We start from the raw sequence: 18412 nt of genomic DNA, 5'->3' as shown, positions 1-18412 counted from the left end.
GTCAACCCGCCAAGATAGTCCAGTCTTGGATATCAAAGTTACAAGGGATAATATTACTTTTATTACGAGGTTAGAGTAACAGAATCTTACCAGTCTGAAAATCCTTTTCCCCTCCTACCCCTTCATCTTTCTGAGAACTAGGGAGAGACTTTCCTAAGATTTATTTATTTATTATTTTATTTATTATATTTTTATACTGTCCACGGGACCCTCAGGCTGTCCTCTCCAACCCCAAATTTCAAAGGTGCCAGGACTCTTCCGATCTTGTCTCTGACATTCATGAGACACAGCAAGGAGACCCACAGCCTAGACAACAATCTAGTAATAAAAAGTTTGAGTTCGGGATGGGGATGTGGGTGGGGGTGGAAGTGGAGAAAGCATCTCAGGAGGGACCTTTCTTAGCTTTCAGGAGACAGTTTGGTGTAGTGGTTAAGGCATCAGGCTAGAATCCAAGAGACCGTGAGTTCTAGTCCTGCCTTAGACACAAAATCAGCTGGGTGATCTTGAGCCAGTCACTTTCTTTCAGCCCTAGGAAGGAGGCAAGGGCAAGCCACTTTTGAAAAACTTTACCAAGAAAACCGCAAGCTTTTATTCAGGCCATTTCTGGGAATCAGATACAACTGAATGGAAAAGGGGGAAAAATAAGAGAAGAGAGAGGTACCTTTAGATTTGCAAGATTCTATTACTGCAACAACTTTAGGATAAGAATATTGTAATGGTGCTTTTTGTCTGGATTACTATGGCTTAAAGGGCTGGTACATACCATGGGACTAGCTGGCCAAGAGGTGGCACTATATAGCAATAATATCATTGCTTCCTTTTAACTTACTAGAAAGGCAGAATAACAGAATTGGAAGGGACCTTGCAGGTCCTTCTAGTTCAACCCCCTACTCAAGCAGGAGGCCATACCATTTCAGACAAATGGCTGGCCAGTCTCTTCTTAAAAACTTCCAGTGTTGGAGCATTCACAGCTTCTGGAGGCAAGTTGTTCCACCGATTGTTTTAACTATGAGGAAATTTTCTCTTTAGTTCCAGGTTGCTTCTCTCTTTGATTAGTTTCCCTCCATTGTTTCTTGTCCTGCCTTCAGGGGCTTTGGAGAATAGCTTGACTCCCTCTTCTTTGGGGCAGCCGCTGAGATACTGGAAGGCTGCTATCGTGTCCCCCCTTGTCCTTCTCTTCATTCAACTAGACATACCCAATTGTGGCGAGTCAGCTGACTGACTCAGATCTCTGAGTCTGGCTCTACAGGTAATTTACAACAGTGTAATTTTCGAATCCCGAGTGCCGCGTAACAGAGTGAGTGCCTGTTACTCGTCCCAGCTTCTGCCAGCCTAGCAGTTCGAAAGCAGGTAAAAATGCAAGTAGAAAAATAGGGGCCACTACGGTGGGAAGGTAACAGTGTTCCGTGCGCCTTTGGCGTCTAGTCATGCCGGCCACATGACCACAGAGACGAGCACCGGCCCCTAGAGTTGGAAACGACTAGCACGCATGTGCGGGGAACCTTTACCTTTTAAATTAATTTACAACAGTTCACTTAGTGACCATTCAAAGTTACAACGGCGCTAAAAAAAGTGACCCCCCCACTTATGACCCTTGCAACATCCCCATAGACACAAGATTTACATTCCAATGCTTGAGAACTGGTTCACATTTATGATGGTTGCCGTGTCTTGGGGTCATGTGAATCCCTTTTGCAAATGTCTGACAAGCCAAGTCAAGGGGGAAGTCAGATTGACTTAACAACCGTATTACTAACTTAACAACTGCAGTGATTCACTTCACAAATGGGCCAAGGAAGGTGGTAAAATGGGGCAAAACTCATTTAACAAATGAGTTAAACTTTGGGCTCCATTTTGTGGCCGTACGTTGAGGATTCCCTGTACTGCACGTGTACAGTATTCCCTGAACACAGGACAGTCAAGCACGCTGAGTCCGCCAAGGCCTTCAAAACTGGCCACGTACAAATATGGAACCCCTTCAAGTCGAAGAGTCATCGACCTCTCTTAAAAGGTCTAAAAATGTTTGCAGACATATTGCAAAACAGCAACGAAATCGGACAAGAAGTGTAAACTTAGGCCGTGTGCAAGTTCAATCTTCCATAATGCATATTTATAACAGAAGGGGAGGGGGAAATAAGAGTGAATGCTCCTGCACTTATACTGCTGTTCCATATGACAGGTAATCCTCGACTTAACGACTGCAATTGACCCCAAAATTTCCGTTGCTGAGGGAGAGATTTGTTAAGTGAGTTTCGCTTCCTTTTTATGACTTTTCTTGCCTCATCTGTTCAGCGAATCACGGACCTTGTTAAACTAGTAACCTGGTGGTTTAACCAGTCTGAGTTCCCTATTGACTTTGCTTGTCAGAAGATCCCGAAAAGGGGAATCCCCACGACCCCGGGGACGCTGCAACCGTCGTAAATAGGAGCTAGTTGCCAAATGTCTGAATTTGGATCACATGACCACAGGGAATCTGCAATGGTCCCAAGGGTGAAAATTGCTCACGAGTCACATTTTTTTCAGTGCTGTTGTAACTTCGAACGGTCATTAAATGAACGGTTGTATGTCGAGGACTATCTGGACTTATTGCTGTGATGGAGAGGAGAAGCATAGCAATCCCATTCCTTGAATTAATTCATTCCTGATCTTTCAGCTGCTTGGAGAGGGCTACAGGATGCAAGTTTTCTATGCATTTTTTTAAATTGTCCTTTGAGGTTCTGTGGATAAACTGCTTCTTTTATTCGAAGTTTCTTGCATAAGAAGAGCTGGAGCGCCAGTTGAGTCTATGGGTCAAGACACCAGACTGGAAAGCAGAGGTCCATGAGTTCAAGTCCCATGAAAGCCGGCTGGTTGACTTTGGGCCAGTCATTCTCTCTCAGCCCAAACTACCTCGCAGGACTGTTGCTGTGAGGCAAACAGGAAGGGGAAGGTGCGTGTTTGACGCCTTGAGTCATTTGTAAAAATAATAAAGCCGCAATACAAATGAACAGGCCACCGTGAGTTGAATGGACCACTGTCATTCTAAACAACAACTTAAGACAGGGGTCTTCAAACTTGGCCCTTTGATGACTTGTGGACTTCAACTCCCAGAATTCCTCAGCCAGGCGTGCCTGGCTGAGGAATTCTGGGAGTTGAAGCCCACAAGACATGAAAGGGCCAAGTTTGAAGACCCCTGGCTTAAGAATTTCCCAAATTAAGTGGCTAAATTTTACATGGTGCTCTCCATGCCCAAAGTGAAAGAAAACAGTTTTAAGATTGGTGCAACATGTGGCCATTTTTCTGGGTAAGGAAATGAAAAAATGGGGTTTTTGTAGACCTGGGTGAAGCAGGTGTGATCTCCTCTCTCACTACAGAACACGACGAAATGCAATTTAGTTTCAGCGATTTCAGAAGCAGTAACCTTCACCCCTCCAAGCTTCAGGCTAGCTCTGATCCACCTTGACTGGCTGTTTGTGCTTTAAGTCAGAGAACATCTGAATATCAATCAGAATAGAGCTGGAAGGGACCTTGGAGGTCTTCTAGTCCAACCCCTTTACTAGTTCAGGCAAGTAGTTGTCCAGTCTCTTCTTAAAGACCTCCAGTGATGGAGCATCCACAACTTCTGGACCCATTGTTCCCTTTGGAGAGAGAATGAGAGCTGTAAAAGTCTTGCTCTCCCCTTCTTCTCCTTCAAACATTGTTCTTTTCCATGCATTGATTGAGATTGTTTTGATGTGTGGTTTGCGGTGATCCGAGGTCTTAAGCCAAGATCGCGAGTTGCAGAGTGCAGGAAGAAGTCGTTCCACTGGTTAATTGTTCTGATTGTCAGGAAATCCTTAGTTCTAGGTTGCTTCTCTCCTTGATTAGTTTCCATCTGTTGCTTCCTGTCCTGCCTGCAGGTGCTTTGGAGAAGAGCTTGACTCCCTCTTCTTTGGGGCAGCCCCTCAAATGTTGGAATACTGCTATTACATCCTCTTCCTCCTCCTCCTCGTCCTCCTTCTTCCTCTCTCCCTCTCTCCCTCCCTCCCTCTCTTTCTTTCTTCTTCTTCTTCTTCTTCTTCTTCTTCTTCTTCTTCTTCTTCTTCTTCTTCTTCTTCTTCTTCTTCTTCTTCTTCTTCTTCTTCTTCTTTTCCACTAGACGTTCTCTAGAACACACTCTACACTTGCATAGCAATCTACTGAGAAGCCACAGAAGCAAAGGGAACCTGCTATTGGGATCCGATAAGAGAAATACTACCAATAAAGGAGAATATTTGTAGCTCAGGGTTGAAATGAGGGGTCCTTGGTGCTCTCTGAGCTTGGTTGTGTTCTTGCAGACGTTTCACTGACCCAGCTAGGTAAGACCATCAGTGCTAGTGTTAGCTTTCTGGACCCCTCAAGAAAAAGCAAAACAAAACTGTTTTGCTTTGCATTCAGTAGCATGGCCTGACCCTATTTAGTCCTCATTTATTGTCCACAACTGGGACCAGAAATTTGGTCATTAAGCAAGGCGACCACTCAGTGAAACCACAAATGATCCAAGCTTCCCATTTACAATCGTAACTCAGAAGACTTGATCAACCTCACTTTCCCAGGTAGATTTTTCGGTCCCAATTTTTGGTTCATTGGAAGTGAGTCACTCACTTGCTCCAGAGTAGCTTAGCCATTTCCCTCTTCCTGTGGTGAAATCTGTGTTGACTACCAGGTGAATTTTTAATCCTAAATAATATTACCAAGTTCACAGGCTGATCCGGTTGGCCCCGAATAGTTGGCTCCAACAGCAGAACAGGTCAAGCCCTCCTGGGCGATTGCCTCAGGTTGTCCTTGAAAAGGACAGTGGACTGGCGAAAGGGTTATCTTTCTCTTTCTTTTTTTTTTCTCATTCACTATCTGGGTGGAAAGTAAATAGATCCCAGAGGGATATCGGTGGTTGAGAGGTGTTTCCAAAAACATAGTCTTCCACCTCTCCTACAAAAAGGAAACACAAAGGGAGAAAGACCTGTGCCCAGTGAATGATAGCATCTGGTAACCTCTGAGAAAAATTGCTGGCTGCTGCTTCTTGAAGCTCTACGTAAGTTCCCACTTCCTTCTTAAGGGTTGAGAATCTTTCTCCAAAGACTTGGATTCCTTTCAGCGGACAATATACTTCTTCTATTCTGGCTTTCCTCGGTGAAGGTCCACATGGTGGTATGGACCAGGTTTAACCTTCCCTTTTACCGTACTTTAAGGTGGGCAGACCCTGACCTTGGTTGAAGGACTCACGTAGCCTTTGTTTGTTGTGTAGATGGTAAGGAAAGGGTTTACTGTAGCTTCCAGCTTAAGCTTCCTCTGAAAACAATGTTGCTACCCAAGTTCTGGTCTTGAAAGCCATGGAGATTTGTGTATGGGTGAGATGGGGATAAGGGTGAGTCCCCATCCAATGTTTCAAATGATCTGGGAGCTCAGCTGAAAGCAGGAGAATAGAATAACAGAGTTGGAAGGGGCCTTGGAGGCCTTCTAGTCCAACCCCCTGCTCAAGCAGGAATCCTATACCATTTCAGACAAATGTTTGTCCCATCTTTTCTTGGAAAACTCCAGTTTTGGAGCACCCACAACTGCTGGAGGCAAGTCGTTCCGCTGATTAATTGTTCTAACTGTCAGGAAATTTCTCCTTAGTTCTAGGTTGCTTCTCTCCTTGGTTATTTTCCATCCGTTGCTTCTTTCAGGTGCTTTGGAGAATAGGCTGACACTCCTCTTCTTTATGGCAGCCCCTTAGATATTGGAACACTGTTTTCAAGTCACCCCTAGTCCTTCTTTTCATTAAACTAGACATACCCAATGTCAATCAAAACAAGTCCGATACATCCCAATAATGATTTTTTTTAATGAAGTAGCTTTCTTTACAGCTTGGTAACGACTTCGATGGCCAAACAGGCAATGGAGAAAAATGCAATTATTACCAGGAGTTAACATAACACCTTAGGTGGGATTCAAATATGTGAACAACCGGTTCTCTGTGTGGATGCCACTTCCAAAAGTCCATTCTGGGGGGACTGGGCAACTACCAGTTCTACCGAACTGGTGCAAATCGGCTGAATTCCACCACTGACCCAAGGAGAGTGATTTTATTTCTAGACTTGTCTCCCTCCCATTATGTTTTTTTAAGCTATTAAAAGGGGGAAAGATTCTTGAAACTGGTTTTTTTATTGTTATGTAAAAGCTGGCACTATGAACCATTCATACCTACGTTGTGTTCCAGGTCCAGTTTTTTTTTTCTTTGCCATCTCTTCCAGGTATTTTTTATCCAGATTGAGCTGGGCATCAATCATCTTGTTCTCCACCATGAAGTCCCTCTTATTCTGTTGCCTCTTTGGCACTTTCTTAGCTACAGGTGAGAAGACATTGGGACCAATACAAGAACTTGGCTGCAAACAACAAGTCTCCATGCAGGTCGCGGATGACCACAGAAAGGGGGTCAGAAAAGTCAAGATGGTGCCCACTACCATGTGACTGAAACCCCACCCACCCCTTTTTTGCATGCATTAGAAACAGGCAGAACTTGGATTGCATGGTTTTAGCTACTTTCTCGATTTATTTTTTTTTCCCTCAGCCGCCTCTGCCTGCAGAAGAAGTAGAGGGGTCCCCAAAACCATAGACTGAATTTATTCATTCCTTTTAACGTTAAGCCAGGACTGTCCAACCTTGCCAACTTTAAGACCTGTGGACTTCATTTCCCAGGAATTCTGGGAGTCGCGGTCCACCCATTTAAAATCTGCCGAGTTTGGAATCCCTGTGCTAGGCCACCATGCCATCCTACATAAGGCAGACATTTGGGCTAATTCCATCCGCAAGTTAAGGGGGCTTGTCAAAAGTAGCTCTTGACAAGCCAGACGTGTGAACTGTGCAATGATGGCATGAATCACCATTTGAAGTGAGGGGTGGGGTGGGGCGGGGCAGGGCAGGGCACTCTCGTAGAAAGCATCAAAAAAACAAGGTTGTCTCTTCCTCTTCTAGGCATGTGTATTCGGTGTGAATTTTGTATGGAGCCGGGCCAGACGTGTAACGGCACGAAACGAACCTGTGAAGATAATGAAGACACTTGTGTGATGTTTCAAACTGAAGTGATAAGAGGTATGAAATGTTAAGAGTTCTGGGATGGACAGGCAGACAGAGATATAGGTAGACTTATAGCTGTTCATTTAGTGACTGTTCAAAGTTGCAACTGCACTGAAAGAGGTGACTTATGACCCCTTTCCACACGTATGACCTTTGCAGCATCCTCGTGGTCAGGTGATCAGAATTCAGGTGCTTGGTGACTGGCATGTATTTATGATGGTCACGTGATCCCCTTTTGCGACCTTCTGACAAGCAAAGTCAATGGGGAAGCCAGATTCACTTAACAACCGGGTTACTAACTTAACAACTGCAGTGAACCGCTTAACAACGATGGCAAGGGGTGGTGGTCGTAAAATGGGGCAAAAACTCACTTAACAACTGTCCCTTTTATCAATTTGGGGCTCAGTTGTGGTTGAGCACTACCTGCTACTTTCATCTAATGGTCATTCAGAGTTTTAACTTGCCAAGGAATCCCTGAATTGCAAATAAAACACCTTTGTATTTTGTTTCTCACCTGTCCAGCCCCTGTGTCCCTCACTTTCACTTCAAAAATCTGTGGCCATTCTGACACCTGCCATCTTGACTACGTGGAGACAAATCTACCTTATGAGCTGGCAATGAGGTCCAAAAGAGTGTGCTGTATTGAGGATGAATGTAAAACTCTGCCACCTGTAGGTATGTAGCTCTTAGGAAGCCAACCTGGGCCCCAATGAACACAGTGGAAGGACGGTGTGAGGCGAAATCTAATCTCCGCAGGGTTGCCCATTTCTGATTTCAACTTTGTCAGAGCTAAGGGTTAAACCTGAAGCCTGTATCTAAAACTTCTCTTGGTAAGGACTGAAAGAAATTAGCTCATGCTGGCTGAGGAATTCTGGGAATTGAAGTCCTCTCATCCTAAAGTTGCCAAGGTTGAAAAAACACTGTACTAGAAGATAATATGTTTTGTTTAGGCAGAGCAGATTCTGTGTACAGTACCTGAAGATATATTATCTATTGAGGTCAAATTTCTGGAATGGAGTGGAGTGGAGTGGAGTGGAGTGGAGCAGACTGGAACGGAATGCAATGCAATGGAATGGAATGGAGCATGGTAGGGTGGAATGGAATGGAATGGAATAGAATAGAATAGAATAGAATAGAATAGAATAGAATAGAATAGAATAGAATAGAATAGAATAGAATAGAATAGAATAGAATAGAATAGAATAGAATAGAATAGAATGAATGGTATGGAATGGAATGGAATGGAATGGAATAGAATTAGAATAGAATAGAATAGAATAGAATAGAATAGAATAGAATAGAATAGAATAGAATAGAATAGAATAGAATAGAATAGAATAGAATAGAATAGAATAGAAGGAATAGTATGGAATGGAATGGAATGGAATGGAATAGAATAGAATAGAATAGAATAGAATAGAATAGAATAGAATAGAATAGAATAGAATAGAATAGAATAGAATAGAATAGAATAGAATAGAATAGAATAGAATAGAATAGAATAGAATAGAATAGGATTTATTGGCCAAGTGTGATTAGATACACAAGGAATTTGTCTCCAGTGCAGAAGCTCTCCGGGCAGAAAGAGATGGATGACATGTCCCTAGAGGAGGGGATTTACGACTTCTGCTCTCCTTCTTGGATGGGAGAGAAGTTCCTCTGTTTTTTTTCACAGGGAATATGCTGCATGCTGTATCAATTACCACAAGGATTCAGGCAATACACAATCAGTTGAATTTCCAGTTGAGGGTTTGAATCCTATACAATAATATCTGGCTACCTACAGCTGGAGATTCCCAAACAAGATGAATCTAGGCAGCTCTTCCATGCTTTCTGGAAGCTTAAAAAAATGAGGGGGAGGGGGCTCCTGGAACTTATAGGGGAAGGGTGTTCCATGGGGCAGGGGCTGGTCCCACCAAAAGACCCTTTTTAAGAGAAAGGATGTGCCTAGCCTACCCAATCTGATAAATGGGGCAGTTACTCTTAGGGGGAGGCAGTTGCACAAATCATCTTTTTGCTCTTGATAGTGCTTGAACCTCGAGACAACAGTTACAATGGATTTCATTGTCCTGGATGCATTGGACTCACCTCAACTGAATGCAATGAAAAACTGGTTTCCTGCCGGGGTACTGAAAACCGCTGTTTGTCTGTAATTGGGAAGAACTTAGGTAAGAACAGGCTCCACTTCAAATTACGATTTGAGAGTGGGAGGCCAAGACTTGAGAAATCAGGATTTTGGAGCAGTTATTTGGAGGCCTCTTGAACAAAAGGAGTAGAAGAGATTCAAAATGGAGCCCATCCTGTTTTCCACGTGGGGTATGGCTCTAACATCTCTAGACGGATATAGTTGTGTATATAGTTGTGTATAGTTATAGGGGTGTCTTTGTAGCATCCCGATTCAACAGCTAAGGGCAATGTGTCCATCTCACAACCATTAAAAGCCTATCAAATTTTCTAAACTGTAATGGAAGAAAGTAAGATGCCAGCATATAATAACTTTTTAAATATTTTATGCTTTAAGCTGTAACTATTTTTAATTTACAGTTCAAGGTAGGGTGAATAGTAGATACTCAACCACAGTTGATAAGCAGCTAAACTAGATAACAGTCTACTTTCTCCTCCTCCTCCTCCTCCTCCTCCTCCTCCTCCTCCTCCTCCTCCTCTCATTTTTCTTCCCCTTTAAGTTTTTCCTGAAACACTTCACAAGAGCAACCATTTAGTTTTCCAACCAGAATTTTCAATACTTTCTCCTTCCCCATTTTTGAAGGATGGGGTACTGTAGAGATGTTACTAACTCCCATGTTGGTTTATTCCTTCAGATTTCTTAATCAACACTGTATCTGTCAAAGGATGCGCTTCTGAGAGTTTGTGCTCTTTACTTGAGAAGAGGTTCTGGTCAGGTCCAGCGGAATTGGATGTAGACATCAAATGCACCCCAGCCCTCCCACAGTCTTCCCAGTGATGTATAACTGCATGTCAAGGCCATGGCTTCCACCTTACTAGAGCTTAGGAGCCAACGTGGCTCATTCTGTTTTAGTCAGCTTTCAACAGAATTCTCCTTCTTCTGGATGTTCCCCACAATTAATGTGAAAATTAACTGAACCATGGTTCAATCAATAAAGCAATTACTTTAAAAAGAATTCCATTCTGGTTCAGGGTCTGATTCGAGCGAATGACTGCGATGGAAGCAGGTTTGGGGTGCCCTGTCATGACACCACTCAGTGTGGTGCTCATTTCCACTTCTGGACTGGCCCAGAACAGGAGAGGGCAAGTCAGAACACAACAGCAGGAATGGAAGAGGCCCTTTGCAGAATACCCCTTGTCTATTTGGGAGATGACCTGATCCACCCTGGTATTGATGTTGTGTGTCTTTCCCCCTTCTCCCGGTACAACCAGAAGAGTCAACTCCACCTGTGTTGTTTCGTTCTGTCTTACACAAATGCCTCCATTCCGATTGGCTGGTGGGCGTGTTGATGAACACGAGGCCTCCCCAATGACCTCCTCTCTGCCTTCAATGGCGTATGTTCTTCTGGGCTGCTGGAACAGTGGACTCAAAAACCAGGCAGAGTTTTTGATCCCACCATGAAGCAATCTTGGCTTTTTTTAAAACCACACTCTGAGGACCCCAGGCTTAATAGATGGCTTTTAAAATAGGGGCCTCGCCTTTTTTGTTGTTTGTTTCTCTGTTGATTTAACTGTGCAGTTGACAAAGGTCCTGACATGATTTTTCCGTTTATTTTAATTTAATTTATATGCCACCCATCTCACTTTGAGATTGAGTCCGAAGGACTTGTGGGAACTGAAGTTCACGTCTGAAACTCCCTGAGGTTGTGAAACACTGTTTTAGTCCACACAAACGCCAATATACAGATGGTATATTGACTTGCAACCGTTTGTTTAGCAACCGTACAAAGTTCCAAGGCCCCAGAAAAAGCAACTTATGAGCCGTCCTTACATTTACAACCATTGCCCCTTCCCCCAAGGGTCACTTGATCGTGGCAACTGGCATGCATTGATGATGGTTGCCGTGTCCTAGGATCATGTGATCACTATTTGCAACCTCCTCACCCAGCTTCTGACAAGCAAAATCACTGGGGGAAGCTGGATCCACTTAATGACCACATGATTTGCTTAATAGCTGCGGTAATTTCATTTAACAACCGTTGTGAAAAAAAAATGGGGTAGACAACATTAACATCAGATGGGTTTGTAACTGGCTGACAAGCTGCACTCAAAGTGTAGTCTTTAACGGAACGGCATCTCTATATAAAACACGGTTGCTAGAATTGAATATGTCTAGTTTAATGTAAAGAAGGGCTGGGTGTAACATATAGCAGTGCTCCAATATCTCAGGGGCTGCCCCAAAGAAGAGTGGGGGGATCAAGCTATTCTCCAAAGCACCTGAGGAGCAGGACAAGAAGCAACGGATGGAAACTAATCAAAGAGAGAAGCAACCTAGCACTAATGAGGAATTTCCTGACAGAACAATTAATCAGTGGAAAAACCTGCCTCCAATACGGGAGAATTTGAAGAAGAGATTGGAAAAACATTTGTCTGCAGTGTTATAGGGTTTCCTGCCTGAGCAGAGGGTTGGACTAGATGACCTCCAAGGTCATTTCTAAATCTAAATGGAAGAAAGGAAGCTGTGGGGTACCCCAAAGTTCTGTTTTAGGTCTAGTATTCTTTAATATCTGCATAAATGGTTTAGATGAGAGAATAGAAGGGGAACTCATCAAATTTGCAGATGACAGTATTGCCAACCCCCCCCCAGAAGATAGGTTTATGATCCAGGTGGATCTTGACAGATTTGAACAACGCATCCTATCCAACAAAATGAAATTCAGTGTAGAGAAAAAGCAAGGTCTTACATTTAGGCAAGGAAAATCAAGTGCACCGGTTTGGAATAGGCAAAACATGGCTTAATAGCAGTAACTGTGAGAAAGATCTTGAAGTCCTAGTGGACAATCACTTAAATATGAGCCAGCAGGGTGCTATAGATGCCAAAAAAGCCAACACAAACCTATGTGGCATCAACAGAGGGATAGAATCAAAATCACATGAAGTGTTAGTGTCACTTTATAAGGCCTTGATAAGGCCACATTTGGAATACTTCATCCAGTTTTGGTCACCAAGATATAAAAAAGATGTTGAGACTCTAGAAAGGGTGCAAGGAAGAGCAATGGAGGGAAGATAACCAAGGAGAGAAGCAGCCTAGAACTAAGGAGAAACTTCCTGACAGTGAGAACAATTAATCAGTGGAACAGCTTGCCTTTAAGAGTTGTGGGTGCTCCAACACTGGAGCTTTTTAAGAAGAGATTGGACAAACATTTGCCTGAAATGGCATAGGGTCTCATACTTGAGTAAGGATTTGGACTAGAAGACCTCTAAGATCTCTTCCAATTCCAGTAATGATGATGATCATAACATTGGGCACAATTCAACTCCCTTGCTTAGCAGTGGAAATTCACATCCCAACGGTGTTTATAATTTGAGGATGATCTGTACTCACCTATAAACTTTTATCCGAGTTCTGTGATGTTCATTTAGGTGTTGTTGTTTTTTTAACAGTAGCCAAATATAGATAAATGGCAGACAAATGGCTTTGCTAGCATTCTCACTGTGCTAATATTAACTTTGGAAGATGGGGACATGGATTTAAGACTAAGGATTACACCACACTTGCCTAAAACAAATGAAACCCTCATAAGAGAACATCATGATTCTGTAAAGTCTGATACCACATAGATAACTGACTATTAATATAGATACAGCCTGTAAATTATTACAGAAGTTTAAGAGTGGACTCAGGGCTTATGTTTGAATGGAAGACCCCTGGAATAGTTTGCAGAGGCTGGAGATCCCATGTTAAAGATGCCTAGAATCCTGCTTAATGAACTAACCCCATTTTCTGATGATGGCTGTTACCAGTAAGCATCACCAGCAGTCCTCAATTTACGACCACCATCAGGAGATAGAATTCCCATTGCTAAGCAAGGTGGTTGTTAAGTGAGACACATCGGAACCTGTTTTTGTCACAGTTAAATATTTAGATATATTATCTAAGATATATTATCTGTTGAGGTCACCTTCTTGGAATGGAATGGAATAGAAATGGAATGGAATGGAATGGAGTAGGGTAGGGTAGGGTAGGGTAGAGGAGAATAGAATAGAATAGAATAGAATAGAATAGAATAGAATAGAATAGAATAGAATAGAATAGAATAGAATAGAATAGAATAGAATAGAAAAAGAGGGGGGCTCTTGGAACTCTAGGGGAAGGTTTTTCCATGGGGCAGGGGCTGCCATAGTGAGCTTCCTAGGTTCCACCAAAAGACCCTTTTTAAGAAAAAGGATGTGCCTAGCATACCCAATCTGATAAAGAAGGCAGTTACTCTTAGGGAGAGGCAGTTACACAAATCATCTTTTTGCTCTTGCTCTTGATAGTGCTTGAACCTCAAGTCAACTGTCCCAATGGACTTCATTGTCCTGGGATGCATTGGACTCACCTCAATTAAATGCAATGAAAAACTGGTTTCCTGCCGGGATTCTGAAAACCGGTGTTTGCCTATAACTGGGAAGAACTTAGGTAAGAACAGGCTCCACTTCAAATTACGATTTGAGAGTGGGAGGCCAAGACTTGAGAAATCAGGATCTGGGAGCAGTTATTTGGAGGCTTCTTGAACGGAAAGGAGTAGAAGACATTCACCTGTGTTGTTTTGTTCTGTCTTACACAAATGCCTCCATTCTGATTGGCTGGTGGGCGTGTTGATGAACACGAGGCTTCCCCAATGACCTCCTTTGTGCCTTCAATGGCGTATGTTCTTCTGGGCTGCTGGGCTGCCTGCTGGGAAAGGCTGAAGCCTGGTGGTCATGTTTTTTGACACGTTCATGCAGAGATATCCATAAGGTATGGCCAAAAAAGTCAAGAAGACAGCCAGAAGAGTGGACTCAAAAAACAGGCAGAGTTTTTGATCCCACCATGAAGCAATCTTGGCTTTTTTTAAACCACACTCTGAGGACCCCAGGCTTAGTAGATGGCTTTTAAAATAGGGGCCTCACCTTTTTTTTGTTTCTCTGTTTGATTTAACTGTGCAGTTGACAAAGGTCCTGACATGATTTTTCCATTTATTTTAATTTAATTTATGTGCCACCCATCTCACTTTGAGATTGAGTCCGAAGGACTTGTGGGAACTGAAGTTCACCTATCTGAAACTTCCTGTGAAATAGAAAAATATTGGCAAGAGACCAGGCCAAGCACTATCTCACCTGAGGTTGTGAAACACTGTTTCCAAGATCCCTTGCAATTCTGATGATGATGATGATGATGACCATAACATTGGGCACAATTCAACTCCCTTGCTTAGTGGTGGAAATTCGCATCCCAACAGTGTTTATAATTTGAAGATTTATTTATTTATTTATTTATTTATTTATTTATTTATTTATTTATTTATTATTTAAATTTATATACCGCCCTATTCCCATAGGACTCAGGGCAGTTTACAGGGAAAATTTAAAAACATAGCATACAAAAATTAAAATCAGTTAAAACTATTAATTAAATTCCAGTCCCTGAAATTAAAACTAAAACCCAATTAAATTAAATAATTAAATTACAACCCCTCAGTCTGGGCCAAACAGCTCGAAGAGCCAAGTTTTCAAGTCCCGGCGAAATGAGCGAAGGTCGGGGGCAGTCCTGAGTTCCGTGGGAAGTTGGTTCCATAGGGCCGGCGCGCCCACAGAGAACGCCCTTCCCTTGGGAATAACCCGCCGGCATTCCTTAACCGGCGGTACCCTGAGAAGGCCCTCCCTGTGGGAGCGCACAGTACGATGGGAAGTTGATGCCGGCAGCAGGTGTTCCCTTAGATAATGATCTGTACTCACCTATAAACTTTTATCCGAGTTCTGTGATGTTCATTTAGGTGTTGTTGTTTTTTTAACAGTAGCCAAATATAGATAAATGGCAGACAAATGGCTTTGCTAGCATTCTCACTGTGCTAATATTAACTTTGGAAGATGGGGACATGGGTGTAAGACTAAGGATTACACCACACTTGCCTAAAACGAATGAAACCCTCATAAGAGAACATCGTGATTCTGTAAAGTCTGATACCACATAGATAACTGACTATTAATATAGATACAGCCTGTAAATTATTACAGAAGTTTAAGAGTGGACTCAGGGCCTATGTTTGAATGGAAGCCCCCTGGAATAGTTTGCAGAGGTTGGAGATCCCATGTTAAAGATGCCTAGAATCCTGCTTAATGAACTAACCCCATTTTCTGATGATGGCTGTTACCAGTAAGCATCACCAGCAGTCCTCAATTTACGACCACCATCGGGAGATAGAATTCCCATTGCTAAGCAAGGTGGTTGTTAAGTGAGACACATCGGAACCTGTTTTTTGCCACAGTTAAGTACTTAAATAGGATAACAGAGTTGGAAGGGACCTTGGAGGTCTTCTAGTCCAACCCCCTGCTCAAGCAAGAGACTTTATACCATTTCAGACAAATGGTTGTCCAATCTCTTCTTTAAAAACTCCGGTGTTGGAGCACCCACAACTTTTGGAGGCAAGTCTTTCCACTGATTAACTGTTCTAACTGTCAGGAAGTTTCTCCTTAGTTCCAGGCTACTTCTCTCCTTGACTAGTTTCCATCCATTGCTTCTTGTCCCGCTTTCAGGTGCTTTGGAGAACAGCTTGACTGCCTCTTCTTTGGGGCAGCCCCTGAGATATTGGAACACTGCTATCATGTCCCCACTTGTACTTCTCTTCATTAAACTAGACATACCCAATTCCAGCAACCATTCTTCGTATGTTTTAGCCTCCAGTCCCCTAATCATCTTTGTTGCTCTTCTCTGCACACTTTCTAGAGTCTCTATGCCTTTTTTTATATCATGGTGTCCCAAACTGGATGCAGTATTCCAAGTCTGGTCTTACCAACCAGATTAAAGAATTTGAGTAGTAGAATATAATAAGGGGGCCTCTGCCCACATCCTTTGGAGCATCTTAGCCATCAAGGTGATGTGATATAGCCAGGAGATTGCTAACATTAACTAGCTGCCATATCTCCAAGGCTTGTCTTGGAGGGGCTGTTCTTTAGCACCAACCAGGGGACACATGGGACATTCTGTGACTTAATGGATGGCACAAATAGTTGATTGGAACAGTTCCCAATGTATAGAAATGACATTGAATAAAAATTTGCCCCCTCCTCCCCACAACAAAGTCAAGGTTTTCTTTGTGTTTTTGAAAAAAAAAACATCTAGATTTGACCAGCCCCGTGCAAACTGGACAACGCTGAACTAAATTCACACTGGCCCTGGTAGATGCGCGGATGCCCTCCATATGTGGGACAAAATACCATCACTGAATTGTGACTGCAGGGCTGGAAGACAAACTATCTAACTAACATGAAGTGCCAAAATAGAAACTATAATGGAGACTTTGCTGATTTCCTGGCTGTGACAAATGAAGTGAAAATTATATCTGTAATCTAGACAGATATTTACATTTTGGGTTTCATATTTTGTATTTTTATCTCCGGTATTTTTATCAAAAAGGGATATGAATGTGTCATAAGATAAATAAGTAGCCCCTGAGTTGAAGTGAGCCCCCACTCTTCTAGTCTTCCCGAAGAGCTTTAAGACCTGTCAGTTAGCATGGGGGAGGTCTAAGAGTGTGATATAATTCTTAGACCCCCATGGGTACAATGTCTAGAACAACTTGCCATGGCCAACTTGCCACAGGACAATTTGGTTACTATTATTATTTGGTGACCATGTTTTTGTCAAAATTATTGTAACTCTCATATTTCTCGGTTGACTTTCTTTACGATTATTATTGGCCATGGTTCCAGTAAAATTAATTTCACTTTTGTATTTGCTGAATGGTTCCATGGAGAGTTGTCCAGTGCTGAGTTGGCTGCATTGAGTTGTCCATGAAGAGTTGTCCATGCTGAATTGGCCACCACTTGGCTGCATTGAGTTGGCCATGGAGAGTTGTCCATGCTGAATTGGCCACCACTTGGCTGTTTTGAGTTGTCCATGGAGAGTTGTCCATGCTGAATTGGCTACCACTTGGCTGCATTGAGTTGTCCTTGGAGAGTTGTCCATGGTGAATTGGCTACCACTTGGCTGCATTGAGTTGGCCATTGGAGAGTTGTCCATGCTGAATTGGCTACCACTTGGCTGTGTTGAGTTGTCCATGGAGAGTTGTCCATGCTGAATTGGCTACCACTTGGCTGCATTGAGTTGTCCATGGAGAGTTGTCCATGGTGAATTGGCTACCACTTGTCTGCATTGAGTTGGCCATTGGAGAGTTGTCCATGCTGAATTGGCTACCACTTGCCTGCGTTGAGTTGTCCATGGAGAGTTGTCCATGCTGAATTGGCTACCACTTGGCTGCATTGAGTTGTCCATGGAGAGTTGTCCATGGTGAATTGGCCACCACTTGGCTGCATTGAGCTGTCCGTGGGATGGCTGATGACTTGAGGACAGTCCCTGTATCTTGCTAAATTTTTAGTCTTGTTAACTCTGATTTTTTTTTACTTGTAATTTTGTAAGTTTTTGCCTTATTTTTAACTTTGTCTTCCACTTGTATTTAATATCATTTTAATATTTGTTTTATGAGGTTGTTTGGGAAAAACCCAGAGTCATTTACGTGAAATGGGCAGTGTAGAAATTTGGTAAATAAATAAATGAAATCAAGGCCGTCCTCATCAGGGGTCCTGACCCCAGGGTGACTCATCCCTATGAGTCCTTGCTAATGTTCTTTTGTGCCTGGAGCTCTTTGACTAATGGTGGTGCCTCTCTGGTCACTGACCTCAGCTTGGTTTATCTTTGGTTGGTTCCAGGACTGAACAGTTACATGGCAGTTTGACTTGATGGCTGTTATTGGACTTTGCTTAAGAGGGAGATAAAAAGGTAAAATCCAATGGTTCAAGCCAATGACAACAAAAAATAAATGTGCTTACAAGGCTATGTCCTAAACATTGCAAACTTTCTAGATGGTCACCTAATTTGATCACTTTGTGTTTGCTTTTTGATTAGTGGGCTGGCCCTAAATTATGGGGAGGGGTTTCCCATTTTAAAACTTGTGTTTGTTTCATGTTGTGAGGAGTCTCTGGTTTCAGCAGAATCCAGAACTTCACTGAGGTCAACCTGTCCAATCCAGCTCTGATCTTCACCAAAGAGCCATGAATTCTCTACAAACCATCTGCCTTCTTTTCATTTTCGTAGCCAGAGGTAAGGAGATGACATTGCAGAATATCTTGAGGCAAATGAGTTCTGAGACTTCGGTTGCCTTATTTTTAATGTTCTCAAGTTTTCCATCTTCAACATCATGACATCTGCTTGGAT

At 42.7% G+C, this 18412-nt stretch overlaps 1 protein-coding gene across 4 annotated transcripts; it reads left to right on the top strand.

Annotated features, from left to right (window-relative positions):
• Positions 1–355: 355 nt before the first annotated feature.
• Positions 356–10172, top strand: LOC310644337 (phospholipase A2 inhibitor gamma subunit B-like). Of its 4 annotated transcripts, XM_083369214.1 has the most exons (7): positions 356–1249; positions 2748–2929; positions 6231–6328; positions 6952–7068; positions 7576–7728; positions 9081–9221; positions 9873–10172. In XM_083369214.1, exons 3-7 carry the CDS (start codon positions 6280–6282, stop codon positions 10013–10015), a joined length of 603 nt encoding a protein of 200 aa, XP_083225340.1. In that variant the 5' UTR covers positions 356–1249; positions 2748–2929; positions 6231–6279; the 3' UTR covers positions 10016–10172. The 4 variants fall into 4 exon arrangements, with proteins under 4 accessions (XP_083225340.1, XP_083225342.1, XP_083225341.1 ...); XM_083369216.1 differs by lacking the exon at positions 2748–2929; XM_083369215.1 differs by lacking the exon at positions 356–1249 and having other exon boundaries at positions 1881–2929.
• Positions 10173–18412: the final 8240 nt, after the last annotated feature.

The sequence above is a fragment of the Vipera ursinii genome (assembly GCF_947247035.1).
Source record: "Vipera ursinii genome assembly, chromosome: 9".
Taxonomy (NCBI): Eukaryota; Metazoa; Chordata; class Lepidosauria; order Squamata; family Viperidae; genus Vipera; species Vipera ursinii.
This window is presented reverse-complemented; position numbering and strand designations above follow the sequence as displayed.